At 36.1% G+C, this 21,260-nt stretch overlaps 1 protein-coding gene across 10 annotated transcripts in view; it reads left to right on the top strand.

Annotated features, from left to right (window-relative positions):
- SCAPER (S-phase cyclin A associated protein in the ER) overlaps positions 1-21,260 on the top strand; it is a 488,938-nt gene that overhangs the window by 414,062 nt on the left and 53,616 nt on the right. For all 10 annotated transcript variants that reach the window (XM_081291797.1, XM_081291798.1, XM_081291789.1 and 7 more), the window contains one exon: positions 7,863-8,095. In XM_081291797.1, the coding sequence (XP_081147923.1) occupies positions 7,863-8,095 (233 nt within the window). The remainder of the gene's footprint in view (positions 1-7,862; positions 8,096-21,260) is intronic.

Below are 21,260 nucleotides of genomic sequence, written 5' to 3'. Positions count from 1 at the left end.
AGGAGCAACAGAGAAAATAGACTTAAAAGGGACTGATGGGAATATAACAAAAGTTGTGACATTCATGTTGTCAGTCTCACAGGAGAGGAGAAAGTGGACAGGACAAGAAAAGTTCTTCAGGAAATAATGGCCAAGACTCTCCCAAATGTGCCAAAAGATAGATAGATAGATAGATAGATAGATAGATAGATAGATAGATTTGCAAGAAGCTGAGAAGACCACAAACAGAATGAACAGAAAATTAAAAAATGAATTTAAGACCCTAGTATATCAGTTATATACATTAAATAGAAATGGCCCACTTTATTTATCAAAACTGAAAATTAGAACAACCAAAATGTGTTTTAATGAGGAATGGTTAAGCTTTAGTACAGTTGTAGCATGGAATATTATTCAACAATAAAAAGTAATGAACTGTTTGATCACTACAACCACTTGACTACATCTCATGGGCATCTTAGTGAGTGAAAAATTTCAATCTCAAAAGGTCATATTGAATGAATTCATTTATATAACGTTACAACAACAAAATTTTATACAAGGGTGGAAAATAGATTAGTGGTTGCCAGGGATGAGGGAGAGAAGGAGCCATGTGTGCTGACTAAAAAGGGATATTTTTGTGGTGATGAAAGAAATAGTTCTGTATCTCTTGATTGTGGTAGTGGTTATACCAATTTACATATGTGACAAAATGACACAAAATTATATATATTTTAACCAGGGTCAATTCCCCAGGTTTGATATTTTACTATATAAAATGTAACCATGGGGGCAAATACTGGATGAAGTGTACTTATGACCTTTCTACTTTTATTTTTGGCATTTTCTGTTAAGCTGTAATTATTTTAAAATAAAGAATAAAAAGAGCCAGTCTCAGAAGACTGAGGCAGGAGGAACACAAGTTCAAAGCCAGCCTTAGCAATGGCAAGGTGCTAAGCAACTCAGTGAGACCCTGTCTCTAACTAAAATATAAAATAGAGATGGGGATATGGCTCTGTGGTTGAGTGCCTCTGAATTCAATCTGTGGTACAAAGAGAGAGAGAGAGAGAGAGAGAGCACAAAAACAACCCAGTTTTTACACTCCTCAGTATATCTACCCAAAGGGCTTAAAATTAGCATGCTAGTGACACAGCCACATCAAAGTTTATAGCATCTCAATTCCCAGTAGCTAAGCTATGAAAACCAACCTAGGTGCCCTTTAACAGATGGATGGGTTAAAAAAAATGTGGTATATATGCATAATGGAATATTAGCCATAAAGAAGAATGAAATTATGGCATTTGCTGGTAAATGAATGGAACTGAAGACTCTGATGCTAAAGTAAAATAAGCTATTATTTATTGAGTAAAATAAGCTAATTCCAAAAAAAAAAAAAAAAAACAAAGGCCAAATGATATGCAGATGCTAACATAGAACAAGGAGCCATGGAGGGAACAATAGAAGTTCACTGGATTAGACAAAGGGTAATGAAGGGAAGGAAAAAGGGATGGGAATAGGAAAGGCAGTAGAATGAATCAGACATAACTTTCTTGTGTTCATATATGAATCCATGACTAGCATAACTACACATCATGTAGAGCCACAAGAATGGGATCCTAATTAGAATAAGTTATATTCCATGTATTTATAATATGTCAAAATACATCTACTGTCATGTATATCTAATAAGCCAGTCCCCAAAACCAAAGACAGAATGTTCTCTCTGATATGTGGATGCTAACCCACAACAATGAGGGGAAGAGTAGAAGTAATTGGACTAGACAAAGGGGAATGAAGGGAAGGGAGAAAGGATGAGAACAGAGAAGACAGCAGAATGCATCAAACGTATCTTTCCTATCCTCATTATAAATACACAACCAATGTAACTCCATATCATACAACCACAATAATGGGATCTTAATCGGTACAAGTTATACTTATTCTATATATGTATAATATGTCAGGATACACTCTACTGTCATGTATGTCTAGAAAGAGCGAATAAATTTTTAAAAAAGAAAAAGAAAAAAAAATAAAGAGCAGGACTGGGGATGTGGCTCAAGTGATGGCCTGCTCACCTGGCGTGCGTGGGGTGCTGGGTTCGATCCTCAGCACCACGTAGAAGTGAAATAGAGATGTTGTGTCCACCAAAAACTAAAAAATAAATATTAAAAAAATTCTCTCTCTCTCTCTCTCTCTCTCTCTCTCTCTCTCTCGCTCTCTCGCTCTTGCTCTCTCTCTCGCTCTCTCTCTCGCTCTCTCTTTAAAAAAAAAAAAAGAGCAAAAAAGAAAAAAACTCTTAAGCTAACCCAGCTAGAACTCATATCTCCTTGCTTTATAATCCAACAGTCTTTCCACATCCCGCCTTGCCCCTCCAAACTGCCTAACGCTGTCTTGAGGCCTTACTAGATAGGCAGACCTGTAAGAGTCTTACCTTATTGTATACATCACCCCTTTCTCTTTTGACACTTAAAAAAACCTAGTGGTTTTATCTTTAATTTGGCCCTTAATGTTACAAGAATTTTTTGGGTGAAATTAAGTGAAAATCAACATCTAGATGCATTTAACAAATATTTATTGGACACCTATGCCCAGTGTTGTTCTAGACACTAGGAATACAGCAGTGAACAAAACAAAGTCTTGCCTTCATGGAGCTTACATTCTGATTAGCGGAGAAAGAAAATAAAAATATGGCAGCAAGTAACTATCAAAAGAAAAACAGCTGAGTAAACAGGAAAGAGAGGGTAGATTTAGGGGAAAGGACTGTTACTTTAAATAGAGTAGCCTGGCAAAGCTTATAGATAGGTGGCTTTTGAAAAAGACCTAGAAAGGATGAGAGAATGAGTCATAAGGATACCTAGGGGAAGAGTATTCCATGTAGAGGAAATAGCAGACAAGAGCACATGACAGACTAAGTAATAAAGAGAATTAATGAGGGCAGAGGTTTGGGGCTTTTAGTTTGTAGGAGATAAGAAACCAGGAATGTGTATAGCAAAGGAATGAGATGATTCAACATTTATAGCAAAGAGTTTTCAAGCATCATGACTAAGGCATACATTATAATTCACTGACATTTTATTGGAATTTTGGCTACTTAAAAAAACATGTAAATAAAGACTCAGAACGTACATATATTAGAAAAGATAATGATATTTCTGACATGGGTTTAACATCTTCTTGAATATCGTCATAATGTTCCTGAGATTAAAGGAAAGGGGAAAATTTTTTTAACATGTTGGAAAACTATTAACTAGTCCTATGTAATTTCCTTTTTATATTTTCAAGCCAAATAAATAGTGAAGATAAGTATCTCTCATCAGTTTCGTTTTTATGCATGAGATAACCATGGGCGTAGATTTTTTTGATTTTTTTATAGTTGTTGCAAATTTGGGGGGGGTTGTTTTCGTTTGTTTTGGCAGTACTAGAAATTAAATTCAGGAGTTCTGTACCACTGCACTACATACCACTGAGTGGGGCGCTTTATTTTTTTTGTTTTGAGTTAGAGTCTCACAGTTCCTGCTGGTCTCAAACTTGTGATCCTTCTTCTGTCTCAGCCTTCCAAGTTGCTGGGATTGTAGGTGTATGCCACCATGCCCTGCTGACATGGATGTTTTACAAAATATTAGTGGCAAAAAAAAGACTTGTGTGTCTAATAACTATAGAAAATAAAATGATACTGGCAATGCAGGAAACTGTGTCTGCTATAGGAGCACCTCCCTATTTTCAGCCTTCTTTTTCTCCACACTCTGACTTGATAGGAGGTTTTTTGGTTTGTTTTGTTTTTGGCAGTACTAGGGATTGACTCACATGCTAAGCAAGTGTTCTGCCACTGGGTTATATCCCTAGCTCTTGTCAATTTTCTATTGATTCTTATCGAACTTCATTCATATTCTGGCCATTGTGAAACACTGCACAACTTGAAAATATTAAACCTAGCCTCAGAATAGTAAAAATTAGTAGTACTGAATTACCACTAATTACCAATTTAATTTTCTCTCTTATGGAATGATGTTGCAGAACAATAGATTTATACTATTATTAAAAGTATCTTTCTGTATTGCAAACAAGAATGTAAAGAGTATTTGAAACCACTTTGGCAGTGGGAGGTAATGGGGGGGAATATGACCTTAGTTCCTAAAAGTGATAATGACTTCTAATTTAATTTCACTAAGAACACTTTGCCTCAGGGTTTACTCCTATATAATATTAGGTTTCTTTTTAGAGGAGGTTTAGAGAATTTGTACCAGCACATTTCCAGCCCTGATAATTTCTGTATCCTCAAGAAAGTCTCTCCTCTGGAGCTTGGTTTCTCCAAAGATAAAATGAAAAGATGTAATTCTAAGATTATTTTTATACCTAAAACTACGTGAAATAGCCACAGATTTTAAGAAGGTCAAATATCTATTGAGAGGAGAAAGAAAATATGCAGTAAGAATATATGCATGAAATTATCTTGTAATTTTCTGACTTTTAAGAATAAGACAATGATCACACCCATGTATTATAAAGAAATACACTAAAGGAGGGGCTGGGGGTTTAGCTTAATGTTAGAGTATGTGCTTAGCCTGTGCAAACTCTTCGTTCTGTCCCTAGCACCAAAAGGAAAAAAAAAGGAAAGGAATATACTAAAGGAAAAACCTTTCATCCATTTGAAAAGAAGTGTGGTTTTAGATTTCTGCCTCAGAGGTGATAGATTCAGAAGTGCCCAGAGTTACAAAGCTCTTTTTTCCCAGTCCAGGCCTGCTACACACTAGCAGGTGGTAGTTACAGGCACTACTGCATGCTGAGTAGCTAACCTTTTCCTGCCCTCCATAGACCACCCACCCCAGAAAGGAATGTGTTCCAGACACAGGTAAGCCAGGTGTTCTACAGAGCAGGGGGGAGGGGAGGATGTTGCTTGCACACCTTTCCTGAAGGACTGGCTCCTCAACTTGTAGTATGCCCTTGACCTGGCAGCTGTGCTGAAAGTACATTTAAATTCAAGTTTTGGTCTATAAGCAGATATCAGAACTGTGGTAAATATGCATTTCATTTATTGAAGGTATCCCAAAAAAGTAAACCGTTCCTGTGTTACTTCACTTCTGGCAAATAGCAGTGATGTCTGTGAAATAATTTAAAACCAGCAAAAGAAAAATCTACACAAAGAGGAGATTTTTTTTATGATCTTTTGAATAAAATGATGTCCTGTTTAGACACACACAAAAAGACTTCACCACCAAAGGTTATATGCAAAAGAATACTCTAGCCAGGTGCAATGTCACACATTTGTAATCGTAGCAGCTTGGGAGGCTGAGGCAGGAGTATCGCAAGTTCATAGCCAGCCTCAGCAACTGAGAAAGGCCGTGTCTCAAAAAAAAAAAAAAAAAAAAACTGGGGATTGGGGATGTGGCTCAGTGGTTAAGTGCCCTTGGGTTCAAACCTTGGTACAAAAAAAAAAAAAAACACTGTTCTCAGCAGTGAAAGGGCCAATACTATGTGAGAGCACAACAAAACTGAAAAAATTAGGTGACTGAAAAAAAAATTAGGCTAGGCTATTGAAATAGCTGTGAAACTCAATGAGACTGTTGGGAAAAAAGGAGATCACAGTGAGAAAGTAAAGACTGATTAGAATAATGAAGGCATATAGGCCTACACCTGGGTACCTGGGTTCATCCAGCAGGCTTGGCCTCTTGTATCAGTGAATGCTTTGTGTAACTGCTAGATTTTACGGAAGTTTTTCAGTTTGTGTGTACTTTTATGAGACACTGACAAAATGGTGTCTATGAAATTAAGTACGAAGTCCTGATGAAATTAAAAATCAGAAGTTGTCAGCTACAGAAAATATAAGAAGAGTATAAAAATATATTTGATTTATTTTACATTAAGATGCTTGAGCTGGGTGCGGTGGCACACACCTGTAATCCCAGCAGCTGAGATTTGAACTGGCAGTGGGGATCACAAGTTCAGAGCCAGCCTCAGCAAAAATGAGGTGCTAAGCAACTATGCAAGACCCTGTCTCTAAATAAAATACAAAATAGGGCTGGGGATGTGACTCAGTGGTTGAAGTGCCCCTGAGTTCAATCCCTGGTACATTTCCCACCCATCCCCAAAAAAAGACTGACAATGAATGTTAATGACAATGATACACAATTAGGAAACTCAACATACAAAAGATAAAAAGTTCTCAGTGAAGCCAAAAATTTGAATAATGTTTTAGTCTGTTTTTTCGCCACTGTGACCAAAAGAACAATTTTAGAGGAGGAGAAGTTTATTTGGTACTCACAGTTACAGAGATCTCAGTCCACAGACAGTTGACTCCGTTGCTGTGTGCTCCAGATGAGGCAAAACATCAGGGCAGAAGGGCATGGAGGAAAAAAGCAGCTCAGAACATGACAATCAGGAAGGAGGGAGAGGGCTCCCCTCATCACAGACAAAATATAAACCCCAAAGGCATGCTCCCCAGTGACTCCCCTTCTCTGACCATACTGTACCTGCCCTAGTTACCACCCTGTTAATCCCTATCCAGCTCTCTCCCAATCATTTCACCTCTAAACTTTCTTGCATTATCTCACACATGAGCTTTGGGGGGACACCTAATATAAGCCATAACAGATAAAAAAAAGTAACTATTGACATCATTTATTAAGTAGGTTGCTCTAAATATTTACATAGTCATAATGGAAAAAAACAATATTACTATGCAGTTGGTAGTGCTGTGTGCCAAATGCTTTTATTCTCTTCCTTTTTCCAAGTACAGAATGATATTTCCTGGCTCCTTTGTGATTGGGTTTGACTCTGTGACTAGTTATGACTAATAAGTTGCTAGTATTTATAAAGATCCTCTTTTGGAGTCAAGCGATTGATTATTCCTTTATCTTTGATAGAATTGGTAAAGAATATAACAAAGGTGACTAGGTATGACCAATAAGTTGCTTGTGTTTATAAAGATCCTCTTTTGGAGTCAAGCGATTGATTATTTCTTTATCTTTGATAGAACTGGTAGAGAATACAGCAAAGGGGCTGGGATTGTGGCTCAGTGGTAGAACGCTTGGCTAGCACATGCAAGGCCCTGGGTTCGATCCTCAGCATCACATAAAAATAAATAAATAAAAATAAAGGTATTGTGTCCAACTACAACTAAAAAATTTTAAAAAAATTTAAAAAGAATAAAGCAAAGGCCAGTTGCTGCTAAGTGTGTTGTGGTATATAATAGTTTACTAAATTTATTTCCATTCTTACTTGAACTTCATAGTAGTTCTGGGAAGTAGAGACATATAGAAAGCAAGAACTTAGATCCTATAGGTGCAGAGCCAAAATTCAAGCCTTCCTTCTGGCTCCAAGTCAACTTTTAATAACTGTGTTACTTCCCGTAAACTATTATACACAGCAGAGTGTGATCCCCATGTACTAGGGAAAACTAACTTTGCCATTTGGTAATAAATGCAAATTTTACTCTAATAGATTAATTTAGTTTAGATATCTTAAAAATTCACTCCAAAAAGAAACAATATTGTCAGTCTGTTAATTGCTTTGTTTTCTGAATTAATGTAAATTTTTAATGTAGTTCACAATTTACTTTGTGCCTATGCATATACTAAGCATTTTATGTTCATTAGCTCATTTAATCCTCACAAAAATCTATAACATAAGTACTGTCAATATCCCTGTTTTACAGATGAGAAAATTGGAGTTTAGAAATACTAACCTGCCCAAGGTCACCCAGCTAATGAGTGCAAAGCTGAGATTTGAACTGGCAATCTAACTTCAAAGCCAACACTCTTGAACATTTTAGATTGTCTCCTGTAGAATTTCAAAATTATGATTCTAGAAATGTTCTTAATCATCTCTGCCCATTTTTGGTGGTTTTATTGAAACCCATGTACTGTTCTTTTTTTTTCTTCTAGGTTTATGTTCCAGATGAAAATAATGCTATTTTGGGAAAAAATACAAATAAACAAGTTTTTGAAGGCTTGACAACTGGACTTCTCAAAGTCACTGCTGTGGTTTTTGGCTGCCTGATTGCCAATCGACCAGATGGAAACAGCCGTCCAACCACACCAAAAATATCAACACAGGAAATGAAAAACAAATCCTCACAAGTTGATGCTTTTAACAGTCGAGTTCAAGACCTTATCAGGTAAAATTCCTATATTTCTTAAAGCTTTATTCTGTTTTTTAAAAAATCATATTAAAATAACTTAAACCTTAGGGCCCACATGATGGCAGTGTATCTCACAACACTATACAGAAATATACCACATTTTATATAGAGAAGGAAAATCCTCTTAATAGTTAGAGCTTGCTGCCATTTTTGATATTTAGATATGCGATATTAGTGTATATAGTGTCAGAGCCTTTACAGTGGTGTATTTTTTTTTCGTGGTGCTGGGGATTGAACTAGGGCCTTGTGCGTGCAAGGCAAGCACTCTATCAACTGAGCTATATCCGCAGCCCTACAGTGTTCTTAATATCAACTTTTTCTGACTGAAAAAAAGTCTGAGAATTCCGCTCAGTTCATCTCTGGTTGTGAATTTGTTACCATTTTTGGAGCACCCATTACATGTAAGGTATTGTAATAGAGCCTGTGCAGCACTGTTAAATGTACGATTTCTAATTTAGACTTTGTAAATGAGGAAATTGCTCAAAAAGGTTTAAGTGCTTTGGCCAAGGTTATGCAATAAATAAGCTAAAAAGTAGTAGGAAAACTGAGACTGGCACTCACATCTAGCTGGACTCCCAGCATCTGTATGCTTTCCAGTAACAAATGTGACAATTTCTGACACCTGTTCAAGGTCAGCCTTGCTTCCTTCCAAGGTCTCATTTTCTCCAGGGAAATTTACTCCTACTTTGGCATTTGAACTCTTTTTTCCTTAGTGAATCTTGAACCAGGTAGGACATTTAATTTCCCAGTAGGGTTCCATCTGGTGTTAATCAGTTACCTGTTCCACGAGTCAGCGACTCTGCTGTGGTCTGCAATGATCTCTGGCTCTCCAAATCCCTGCAATTTGTTGCTCTCTGAAACTTATGGTAGGTTAATAGGAGAAAGAAAATGCCTTCCTCTGCATTTACTTCTTTCACAGTTCATAAATGTCCTCTGGCTTCTTGTAGTGCTTTCTTGGAAACAGTTGTTTCATTCAGTATCTTCCTTACCCTTGATTACTTTGTTCACTTATCCCTTCCATCTGCCTGCCCTCTTTCCCCAAGCATATTTATTGCTGGAAAGCACCAGGCCCTTTGGGTCCACAACCATTTATCTTATAGCACTTGACTTTTACCCTCTCTGCCCTTTCTCTCAGTTGTTTGATCCCATTCAATTTCCCCATGTCCTCTTGGTCATTGTAGAACTTAGCCCACTCTGTTGATGAATACCATTCTGTCCCAGCATTCTCCCTTGGGCTACCATGTGATGCAGCAGCCCTGCATTCTTGTCATCCAGACAACTTAGCCACATGCCTCAGCTGTGATGAGGCAGAAGGCACAAGCTAATGCATTAGTGCAATTCCAGTCGGCCCTCCAGGAGAAAATATATACATTTTCACATATCTAATAGTTAGCAAATCCTTCTTAAAGGAGGGAAGGCATTATGGAAAAAATCAGTAGTGGTATTCTGTCAGCCAAATAAATTGTGTGTCTTTTAAAGGTTGATTTTCAATCATAACCCTATGTTGGTCCTTCTCTGATTTGAACCACTTTGGATGAAAATTGTTTTCCTACAGTTAATGCATTGTTAGTTAACTTAATGATGCCTATGTGTAGAACCACAGCCATATCTCTGATTCTGCCTAGTGTAGCACAGAGAGCAGGTTTATTCAATTCCTTAATTGCTTTCTTACCTCCCCAAATATGAACTGACAAGAAACCTCAGTACACTCGCAGCTACATCCTGGACATTTTTGCCAGTTGTGAAGTTGAGTCATTAGGTTCCTGCCCCATCTTTGGAGCTGGCTATAGCATGTACCGCTGAGTAGAGCTAGAGCAAAGCTGGAGGAGACTTTGACATACATCTCTTCCTTCTCCTCATCTGGCATTTAAGGGGCAAGGATATATGTTTTTCAGTGTTTAAATATTCTATATTTTATTATGAAATATATCAATGTACATAAAAACAAAATAATAGATACATGTGTATCCACAATTAACTGATAACATTTTTCTTTATTTTAGACTTTGATTTTTATATTATTATTTAGAATCCAAATATAGATGCAGCTGCCTCTGCATCTCTATCCTTTTTCCCTTACTCTGTCCCAAGAGTTAAATCACTATGTTGGGGTTTATGTATATCATTTCCATGTGGGGGGGGTGCGTGGGTGGTTGGGTGTGTGCACTCATGTGTATCCATAAAGAGCATATTCTACTTTCTATTTTCATGATTTTTAAAAATTTACATATATGCTTTGATACTGTTTTGTCAATTACTGATTTAATGCTGTTAAACATAACATGTTGAAATATTTTTTCAGCTTTATGTTGATTCATATAAATCTGGTTAATGCATTTTAACTGCTCTACAATTCTATTCTGTTCTGTGAAAAAATTTCTAACTTGTTTATCCATTTCCAATAGTTTCTTACTTTTCACTATATCAAGTAATGATGTAGACATCTTTATAGAAATTTACTTTGTACTTATTTGAGAGTTTCTTAAAGATAAATACATAAAGGAGGAATTTATGGGTGACATGACAAGTGCATGTTTAACTTCACCTGGTAACACAGAATTGTTTTCCAAAGTACGAATATTAGCTCCCATCACCAAAAACTAAGAGTTCCTATCTCCCCATGTCTTTGCCAGTGCTTTGCAATGGTATTTGGTTGTTGTTTTCATTTAAATTGTGTTTATTACTACTAGTGAAACTGAATGTTGTTTATCAAATATTGGTCAACCAGAATTCAGTTACAGAAAACAGAAACTATTATAGCAATATTTATTTATTTATGATACTGGGGATTAAATGCAAGGGTACTCTACTTCTCAGCTACATCCCCAGCATTTTTTTTTTAAATTTTGAGACAGTGTCTTGCTAAGTTCCCAGGCTGGCTTTTAACTTGGAATCCTTCTGCCTCATCCTCCTGAGTTGCTGGGATTATAGATGTGTATCACTGTAAGTGACTATTATGGCAATTTTAAGCAGAAATGGATTTAACACAGAAAATTCAGTACTTATCAATTTATCTATGCTCATTTTCCAGGAATGACTCCCAGAACAATTGTGCAAAACTAAAGTGGTATTATATCTATCAAAATCAAGAGTTACTATGTATTTTATAATCAAGAACTATGCTGAACCAGTGGAACTATTCAGTTCAATACCTCATTGCCTTAACATAGCAAGAAGCTACCACTACCCATGCTACAATAGTGTGCCCATCTTGTCTCTCAGCCTCCAAGATATTTCCATAGACAAACAAAATGACTTTATGAACACACTTTGCAAATGAAAAAATACACAAAAGTAGTCACTAGTTCATTTTTACTTTCTAAATTTAGCTTTTAAAACCAGACATGGTGGCACACACCTGTAATCCCAGTGACTTGGCAGGCTGAGGCAGGAGGATCACAAGTTCGAGGTCAGCCTAGACAACTTAATGAGCCCTTGTCTCAAAATTTAAAAAAATAAAAAGGACTGGGGTTATAGCTTAGTGGTAGAGCATCCCTGGGTTCAATCCCTAGTACCAAAAAAAATAAATAAATTTAAAGTTTAAATGAGCATAATACAGCTAATGGCTACTGTACTAGAATATAGTTCTGTATTCTTTATTTTTCTAGTTCTAGCAGTTACTAAAAGAGGAGTGTTAAAATCTTCACCTATGATAAAAGATTAAATTTGTTTCATGCATCTTGAAGCTCTGTTATTAGATATGTTTTAGTACTATTAATGTCTTACAGATGGAATAGCATAGCCCTCTTATCATTATTCTTATCTATTTGTGTTAAATACTCCTTGTTTTGGAATCTAATTGTTTAATATTAATATGCCTCAGCCAACTTCTTATGCGTATTGTTTAGTCTGTTTTGTTACATCTTTGGTTTTTTTTTCTTTAAACACTTTTAAGATGCCATTTTATTGTCCTCTGACTTCCATCATTTCTTATGAAAAACCAGCTTTTATTAATATCATTTTTCCCCTGTAAGTTACATATCTTTTTTCTCTCCAACTTTCAGTCATTTTTTGTTTTTCCTTGAGTTTCAGGAGTTTGGCAGTGATTTGCTTAGATGTAGTTTCCTTTAGGCTTATTCTGATTGAGATTGGATAAGCATCCTGAATCTATAAGTTGTTACTTTTCCACCAAAATAGAAATCTGTTTTAAAATACCTTTTCACAAAGAAAAGTTAAGGTCCAGATGCTTTACTTGTAAATTCTCTGAAACATCTAAGAGAGAAGTAATACCAGTCATACATACAATCTTTCAGAGGAAACGAGGAAATACTTGCCACTTTATTTTTAATGCCAGTATAACTTAATCTGACCAAAATATTCCAAAAAAGAAAATTACACATTAATATTCCTTGTGACCATAAATGTAGAAATCCTTAACAAAACTTTATAACAATTAAATCCAGCAAGATATTAGAGGATAATCCATCATGACCGAGACTTATTCTATGACTGCAAGGTTAGTCTCACCACTCAGAAATTACCATATTAATAACCAAAAAACATATCCTTCTTGAAAACTAACATTGCAAGCTACATTTTCATGGATAATAGCAAAAGACAGAAAGCTTCTGGATCAAAGACAGAAAATAATTATTAACAAACAGCAAGCAGTTTGAGCTATTCTCACCCATAAATCTCACAGGAATAATAGAGGGTGGGCCCAGATGAATGTTGCACATACAGTGGGTTTGCATCATAGCTGAGAAATCTCACAAGCTTAAGAAGTCCCAGTCTTTTATAATAGACCTGCTGAACCTTCACCTGGAGAGGGACATTGTCTTTATTACACTGGACAACAAACAAACTTACCCTTTAAAAGCTATAAAGAAAGAATGTTTCACATCTCTGTCTTCTAAGGCTTTTACTTTTATAGATATTTATCAGAAAAGATTATATAGCACAAAAGCTGTCACTTCATCTTTTCATAAGGCATGCAGAAATCAGAAACCCATGAGGAATTATTTCCTGACACTGACCTGCCCTGCAAAAAAAAAAAAAAAGACATTATATAATCAGTAGATGCAGCAAAAGTATTTTACAGAATACAACACATTCATGTTATTTAAAACATATGCATACACACAGAAAATTGGGAAATGACAAGAAAATCTACAGTACTTTATGATTCACAAGAACTGTTCTTTTTCACCATTTTTATGTAGCATTGTTGCTGAAAATGCTAGCTAGTTCAGTAAGGGGAAATTTTAAAAAGGCATAAAGTTTGTAAAAAATAAAACTTGTTATTTGTAGTGTCATGATACATATTGTAGAAAAACCAATGTAATTTGCCAAGAAAAATAAAAATAATTGAAACTATAATGAGGTTTCAGCAAGGTTGGAAGATATAAATAAAACTCGTACAGAAGTCAGTTGTGTTGCTATGTATACCATCAAATAGTTAGAAATTAAAACTTGGACTGGGGATATAGCTTAGCGATAGAGTGCTTACCTGGCATGCATAAAGCCCTGGGTTTGATCAATACCACTGCCAAAGAATAAAATAAAATTGAAAAAATAATGCCATTAATAAAAACCATCCAAAAATATCAGATACCTCCAAATAAATCTCATGATAGAGTTGCAACACCTCTATGAAGCATGACTGATAAAAATAAAGAAGACCTAATAAATGGAGAATATATACCATATCCATGGGTCAGAAGACTCAATATTATTAAAACACTATGTCTGGGGCTGGGGATGTGGCTCAAGGGGTAGCGCGCTCGTCTGGTATGCGTGTGGCCCAGGTTCGATCCTCAGCACCACATACCAACGAAGATGTTGTGTCCGCCGAGAACTAAGAAAAAATAAATAAATGTTAAAATTCTCTCTCTCTGTCCCCCTCTCTCTCACTCTCTCTTTAAAAAAAAAAAAAAAAAAAAAAAAAAAAAAAAAAAAAAAACACTATGTCTTCCCAAGTTGATTTACAGATTTAATGCAGTACTAATCAAAATCCTTAGTAGGCTCTGATAGAAATTTATAAGTCAGTTCTAGAATTTATATGGAAATGCCAAAGATATAGAATACCCAGAACCATTGTGAAAAAGAATAAGGTCAGAGGATTTGCCAGATTTTAAGACTATAGTGTAAAGATAGCCTCCAAAATAGGTTTCAAAAAAAAAAAAAGCCCACAGACCTCACAAAGTCCAAAGTTTGTGAGGTTTTTGGTTTGGTTTGGTTCTGGTTCTAAGACTGGTATCGGAAACCCACTTAAGCCCTTTTCATCTTTTTTTTTCTTTTTTTTTTATTGGTTGTTCACAACATTACAAAGCTCTTGACATATCATATTTCATACATTAGATTGAAGTGGGTTATGAACCCCCAATTTTACCCCAAATGCAGATTGCAGAATCACGTCGGTTACACATCCACAATTTTACATAATGCCCTATTAGTAATTGTTGTATTCTGCTACCTTTCCTATCCCCTACTATCCCCCCTCCCCTCCCCTCCCATCTTCTCTCTCTACCCCATCTACTGTAATTCATTTCTCTCCTTGTTTATTTTCCCGTTCCCCTCACAACCTCTTATATGTCATTTTGTATAGCAATGAGGGTCTCCCTTCATTTCCATGCAATTTCCCTTTTTTCTCCCTTTCCCTCCCATCTCATATCTTTGTTTAATGTTAATCGTTTCTTCCTGCTCTTCCTCCCTGCTCTGTCCATAGTTGCTCATATTATATCAAAGAAGACATTTGGTATTTGTTTTTTAGGGATTGGCTAGCTTCACTAAGCATAATCTGCTCTAGTGCCATCCATTTCCCTGCAAATTCTATGATTTTGTCATTTTTTATTGCTGCATAGTACTCCATTGTGTATAGATGCCACTTTTTTTTATCCATTCATCTATTGAAGGGCATCTGGGTTGGTTCCACAGTCTAGCAATTGTGAATTGTGCTGCTATGAACATCGATGTGGCAGTATCCCTGTAGCATGCTCTTTTAAGGTCTTCAGGGAATAGTCCGAGAAGGGCAATAGCTGGGTCAAATGGTGGTTCCATTCCCAGCTTTCCCAGGAATCTCCAAACTGCTTTCCAAATTGGCCCCACCAATTTGCAGTCCCACCAGCAATGTACAAGTGTACCCTTTTCCCCACATCCTCGCCAGCACTTGTTGTTGTTTGACTTCATAGTGGCTGCCAATCTTACTGGAGTGAGATGGTATCTTAGGGTGGTTTTGATTTGCATTTCTCTGACTGCTAGAGATGGTGAGCATTTTTTCATGTACTTGTTGATTGATTGTATGTCCTCCTCTGAGAAGTGTCTGTTCAGGTCCTTGGCCCATTTGTTGATTGGGTTATTTGTTATCTTATTGTCTAATTTTTTGAGTTCTTTGTATACTCTGGATATTAGGGCTCTATCTGAAGTGTGAGGAGTAAAAATTTGTTCCCAGGATGTAGGCTCCCTATTTACCTCTCTTATTGTTTCTCTTGCTGAGAAAAAACTTTTTAGTTTAAGTAAGTCCCATTTGTTGATTCTTGTTATTAACTCTTGTGCTATGGGTGTCCTATTAAGGAATTTGGAGCCCGACCCCACAATATGTAGATTGGAGCCAACTTTTTCTTCTATCAGACGCAGAGTCTCTGATTTGATATCAAGCTCCTTGATCCATTTTGAGTTAACTTTTGTGCATGGCGAGAGAAAGGGATTCAGTTTCATTTTGTTGCATATGGATTTCCAGTTTTCCCAACACCATTTGTTGAAGATGCTATCCTTCCTCCATTGCATGCTTTTAGCCCCTTTATCAAATATAAGATAGTTGTAACTTTGTGGATTAGTCTCTGTGTCCTCTATTCTGTACCATTGGTCCACCCGCCTGTTTTGGTACCAGTACCATGCTGTTTTTGTCACTATTGCTCTGTAATATAGTTTGAAATCTGGTATTGCTATACCGCCTGATTCACACTTCCTGCTTAGAATTGCTTTTGCTATTCTGGGTCTTTTATTTTTCCATATGAATTTCATGATTGCTTTATCTATTTCTACAAGAAATGCCGTTGGGATTTTGATTGGCATTGCATTAAACCTATAGAGAACTTTTGGTAATATCGCCATTTTGATAATGTTCGTTCTGCCTATCCATGAACAAGGTATATTTTTCCATCTTCTAAGATCTTCTTCTACTTTTCTCTTTAGGGTTCTGTAGTTTTCATTGTATAAATCTTTCACCTCTTTTGTTAGGTTGACTCCCAAGTATTTTATTTTTTTTTTGAGGATATTGTGAATGGAGTGTTTTTCCTCATTTCCGTTTCAGAAGTTTTGTCGCTGATATACAGAAATGCCTTTGATTTATGCGTGTTGATTTTATATCCTGCCACTTTGCTGAATTCATTTATTAGTTCTAGTAGTTTCTTTGTAGACCCTTTTGGGTCTTCTAGGTATAGAATCATGTCATCTGCAAATAGTGATAATTTAAGTTCTTCTTTTCCAATTTTTATGCCTTTAATTTCTTTCATCTGTCTAATTGCTCTGGCCAGTGTTTCAAGGACTATGTTGAATAGAAGTGGTGATAGAGGGCATCCCTGTCTTGTTCCAGATTTTAGAGGGAATGCCTTTAACTTTTGTCCATTCAGAATGATGCTAGCCTGAGGCTTAGCATAGATAGCTTTTACAATGTCAAGGTAAGTTCCTGTTATCCCTAGTTTTTCTAATGTTTTGAACATAAAGGGATGCTGTACTTTGTCGAAGGCTTTCTCTGCATCTATCGAGATGATCATATGGTTCTTATCTTTAAGTCTATTGATGTGGTGAATAACATTTATTGATTTCTGTATATTGAACCATCCTTGCATCCCAGGGATGAATCCTACTTGATCATGGTGCACAATTTTTTTGATGTGTTTTTGTATTCGATTCGCCAGAATTTTATTGAGGATTTTTGCATCTAGGTTCATTAGAGATATTGGTCTGTAGTTTTCTTTCTTTGAGGTGTCTTTGTCTGGTTTCGGAATCAGGGTGATGTTGGCCTCATAGAATGAATTTGGAAGAGCTCCCTCTTTTTCGATTTCCTGAAATAACTTGAAAAGTATTGGTATTAATTCTTCTTTAAAGGTTTTATAAAACTCCGCTGTATACCCATCCGGTCCTGGGCTTTTCTTGGTTGGTAGTCTTTTGATGGCTTCTTCAATTTCATCCATTGATATTGGTCTGTTCAAATTGTGTGTATCCTCCTGACTCAGTCTGGGCAAATCATATGACTTAAGAAATTTATCGATGTCTTCACTATCTTCTATTTTATTGAAATATAGGTTTTCAAAATAATTTCTAATTGTCTTCTGTATTTCTGTAGCATCTGTTGTGATATTGCCTTTTTCATCCCGTATGTTAGTAATTTGAGTTCTCTCTCTTCTTCTCTTCGTTAGCATGGCTAAAGGTCTGTCGATCTTATTTATTTTTTCGAAGAACCAACTTTTAGTTTTGTTAATTTTTTCAATAGTTTCTTTTGTTTCAATTTCATTGATTTCCGCTCTGATTTTAATTATTTCTTGCCTTCTGCTACATTTGCTGTTGTTTTGCTCTTCCTTTTCTAGGGCTTTGAGATGAAGTGTGAGCTCATTTATTTGTTGGTTTTTTCTTTTTTTTAGGAATGACCACCACGCGATGAATTTTCCTCTTAAAACTGCTTTCATTGTGTCCCATAGATTCCGATATGTTGTGTCTGTATTTTCATTTATCTCTAAGAATTTTTTGATTTGCTCTTTTATGTCTTCTGTAACCCATTGATCATTCAGTAACATATTGTTCATTTTCCATGTGATGTAGGATTTTTCCTTCCTTCTTTTATCATTGATTTCCAGTTTCATTCCATTATGATCAGATAAAATGCATGGTATTATCTCCACCCCTTTATATTTACTGAGGGTTGCCCTATGGCATAATATATGGTCTATTTTTGAGAAGGATCCATGTGCTGCTGAGAAAAAAGTATATCCATTTGATGATGGTTGATATATTCTATATATGTCAGTTAAGTCTAGGTTATTGATTGTGATATTGAGTTCTATAGTTTCTTTGTTCAACTTTTGTTTGGAGGATCTGTCCAATGGTGAGAGAGGTGTGTTGAAGTCACCCATAATTATTGTGTTGTGGTCTATTTGATTCTTGAACTTGAGGAGAATTTGTTTTATGAATGTCGCAGCACCATTATTTGGTGCATAAATATTGATAATTGTTATGTCTTGTTGGTGAATGGTTCCTTTTAACAGTATATAATGACCTTCTTTATCCCTTTTGATTAACTTAGTCTTGAAGTCGATTTTATTCGATATGAGGATGGCCACCCCTGCTTGCTTACGAGGACCGTGTGCGTGGTATATTTTTTCCCCATCCTTTCACCTTCAGCCTGTGTATGTCTTTTCCAATCAGATGTGTCTCCTGGAGGCAGCATATTGTTGGATTTGTTTTTTTAATCCATGATACCAGCCTATGTCGCTTTTTTGGAGAGTTTAAGCCATTAACATTCAGAGTTACTATTGATATATGGTTTGTACTTCCAGCCATGTTTGATTATTTATCCTTTTTTTAAAAAATTTAGTTTGTTTCTCCATGATTATCTTTCCCCTCGCCCTCTGTCTTTACCGAGACCCTTCCCACTATTGGTTTTGGTTATTGTTTTTCATTTCTTCCTCGTGTAGTGTTTTGCTCAAAATGCTTTGCAATGCTGGCTTTCTGGCTGCAAATTCTTTTAACTTTTGTTTATCATGAAAGATTTTTATTTCGTTGTCATACCTGAAGCTTAATTTTGCTGGATACAGAATTCTTGGTTGGCATCCATTGTCTCTCAGTGTTTGAAATACATTGTTCCATGACCTTCTTGCTTTCAGTGTCTGTGATGAAAAATCCATTGTTAACCTTATTGGTTTACCCCTGAATGTAATCTGCCTCCTTTCTCTTGTAGCTTTTAATATTTTCTCTTTGTTCTGTATATTGGATATCTTCATAACAATGTGTCTTGGCATTGGTCTACTGTGATTTTGTGTGCTCGGTGTCCTGTATGCATCTTCAATTTGTATATCTGTTTCCTTTTTTATTTCTGGAAAGTTCTCTGTAATTATTTCATTTAGCAGGTTACTCATTCCCTTGGTTTGAATATCTGTACCTTCTTCTATCCCGATGACTCGTAAGTTTGGTTTTTTTATGTTATCCCATAACTCTTGGATGTTTTTCTCGTGATTTTTTAACCAGCCTATCTGAGTTGGCTAGACTCTTTTCAAATTGATATATTTTGTCTTCATTATCTGATGTTCTGGCTTCTACTTGCTCCACTCTGTTAGTGATACTCTCAATTGAGTTTTTAATTTGGTTTATCGTTTCCTTCATTTCTAGAATTATTGTTTGATTCTTTTTTATAATCTCTATCTCCTGATAAAGATGCTTAACTTCTTCTTTTATCTGTTTATGTAATTCATTCTCAATGTGTTCTTTCGCTGCTTGAATTTACTGTCTTGTATCCTCTTTAAGGTTCCATTCCATCTGTCTAAGGTGTTCCTTGAGTTCTTTATATGACCATTTTTCTGATGACTCTAGGTCCTCCTGAATATTTAGGCTGTCCTGCATTGTTTGTACTCCTTTTCTTCCTTGCTTTTTGAAGCTGCTCATGTTACTTCTTGTTCTGTTTGACTGCTGAGTTACTGTTTACTCCTATAAATTTATTTGATGCTGTAGCCGCAGGTTTCAATGAAGTTATCTCCTCCGCCGCAGTCTGATGACGTCAGTTCTCTGCCATTGTGGTGTCTCTTGCAAATGGCGACAGTTCATTTCCCTTTGCCGGGCGACCAATGCAACGGGTGGGTCCTTACTGTCTCTCCCAAGCCCTATTTCCAACCTGTGGCCACTACCTATGAATGCTCGGTAGGCATTTACCTCCGTAGGATCAGAAGGGCTGACCAGTTGTTTCAGCCAGATGGATTAGTGCTGAGTCACAGCTGTTTGTCTGCGGGAAACAGGCGAACGGGAGCTTGAATTCAGCCGATCCGGGCTCAGTATGTGTTCAGAGAGGCCCAGACTGTTCGCCCCAGATCCACGTCAGCTCAGCATTGCCTAGTGATCCTTTATCTAGTGTATCTAGTTATGGAGAGAAAACTTTACTTTTGATGGCATCTTATCCATCCATTTTTGCCTTGGAGATTTGTCCTTTCTGTGCTCCTGCTTGAATCATCCAGCTTTTGCTGCACGACACTCCACTTCAAGCCCTTTTCATCTTAAGACTAGATTGTTGTAGCTTAGTATGGTCATTATTAGTCTCAGAAATAATTTTACATCCTTATGTAAAAATTTAAACTTTAGTAAGGAACCCTCCCAAAAAAAATATCCCACAAAAAAAAAAAAAAAAAAAAAAAAAAAACATGTTTACTGGAAAGAAGACTCTTACCAGGGGTCAGTAGATCTTAGAATGTTTCAACTCTCCTGCTTGGGCTAGTGTTTTGCCCTTCTTTGAACCTCAGTTTCTTTCTCTATCAGAAGGAAATATTAATGTAATCCTCAGATAGTGAATTTGGTTTTCTTATGCCCTGCTTTATTCAAAGTTTTAAAAATATAATGTAGCTACCTATATCAAGAAGCCTAAAAATTTGTGTACCTTTTTAATTCAGTAACTCTAGTTTTGTAAAGTAATCTGAAATCTGGCAAAGATTTGTACACAAAATATTAATCACAACCTGGTTCATAATAGTGAATTTTAAAAACAACCAAAAAGTTCCAAAAAATTCCATTTCACTGTATTTAATCATTAAAATTATGTTTGTGACCTCTGGAATCTAGATCATTTAACAGGAAAGACTTAGTTGAAAAAAACATGTTATATGATACCATAAGCATATACTCAGCAAAATTCAATTTGTGCCAGAGTGTATAGAATATACAATCAGGTTTCATCAACAAATAAATTTGAAAAGAGGGTTAAAAAGAGAAAGAGATGGAGAGGTAACCAATAGATTAAAGAGACTTAAGACATATTAATTAGTAATAATGCATAATTCTCATTCTTTTTTAATTTAAAAAATAATAACGTCGGGCTGGGGATGTGGCTCAAGCAGTAACACGCTCTCACCTGGCATGCGCGCAGCGCTGAGTTCGATCCTCAGCACCACATAAAAATAAAATAAAGATGTTGTGACCACCGAAAACTGAAAAATAAATATTAAAA

The sequence above is a fragment of the Spermophilus citellus genome, assembly GCF_964194105.1.
Source record: "Spermophilus citellus genome assembly, chromosome: 4".
Classification (NCBI taxonomy): domain Eukaryota; kingdom Metazoa; phylum Chordata; class Mammalia; order Rodentia; family Sciuridae; genus Spermophilus; species Spermophilus citellus.
This window is presented reverse-complemented; position numbering and strand designations above follow the sequence as displayed.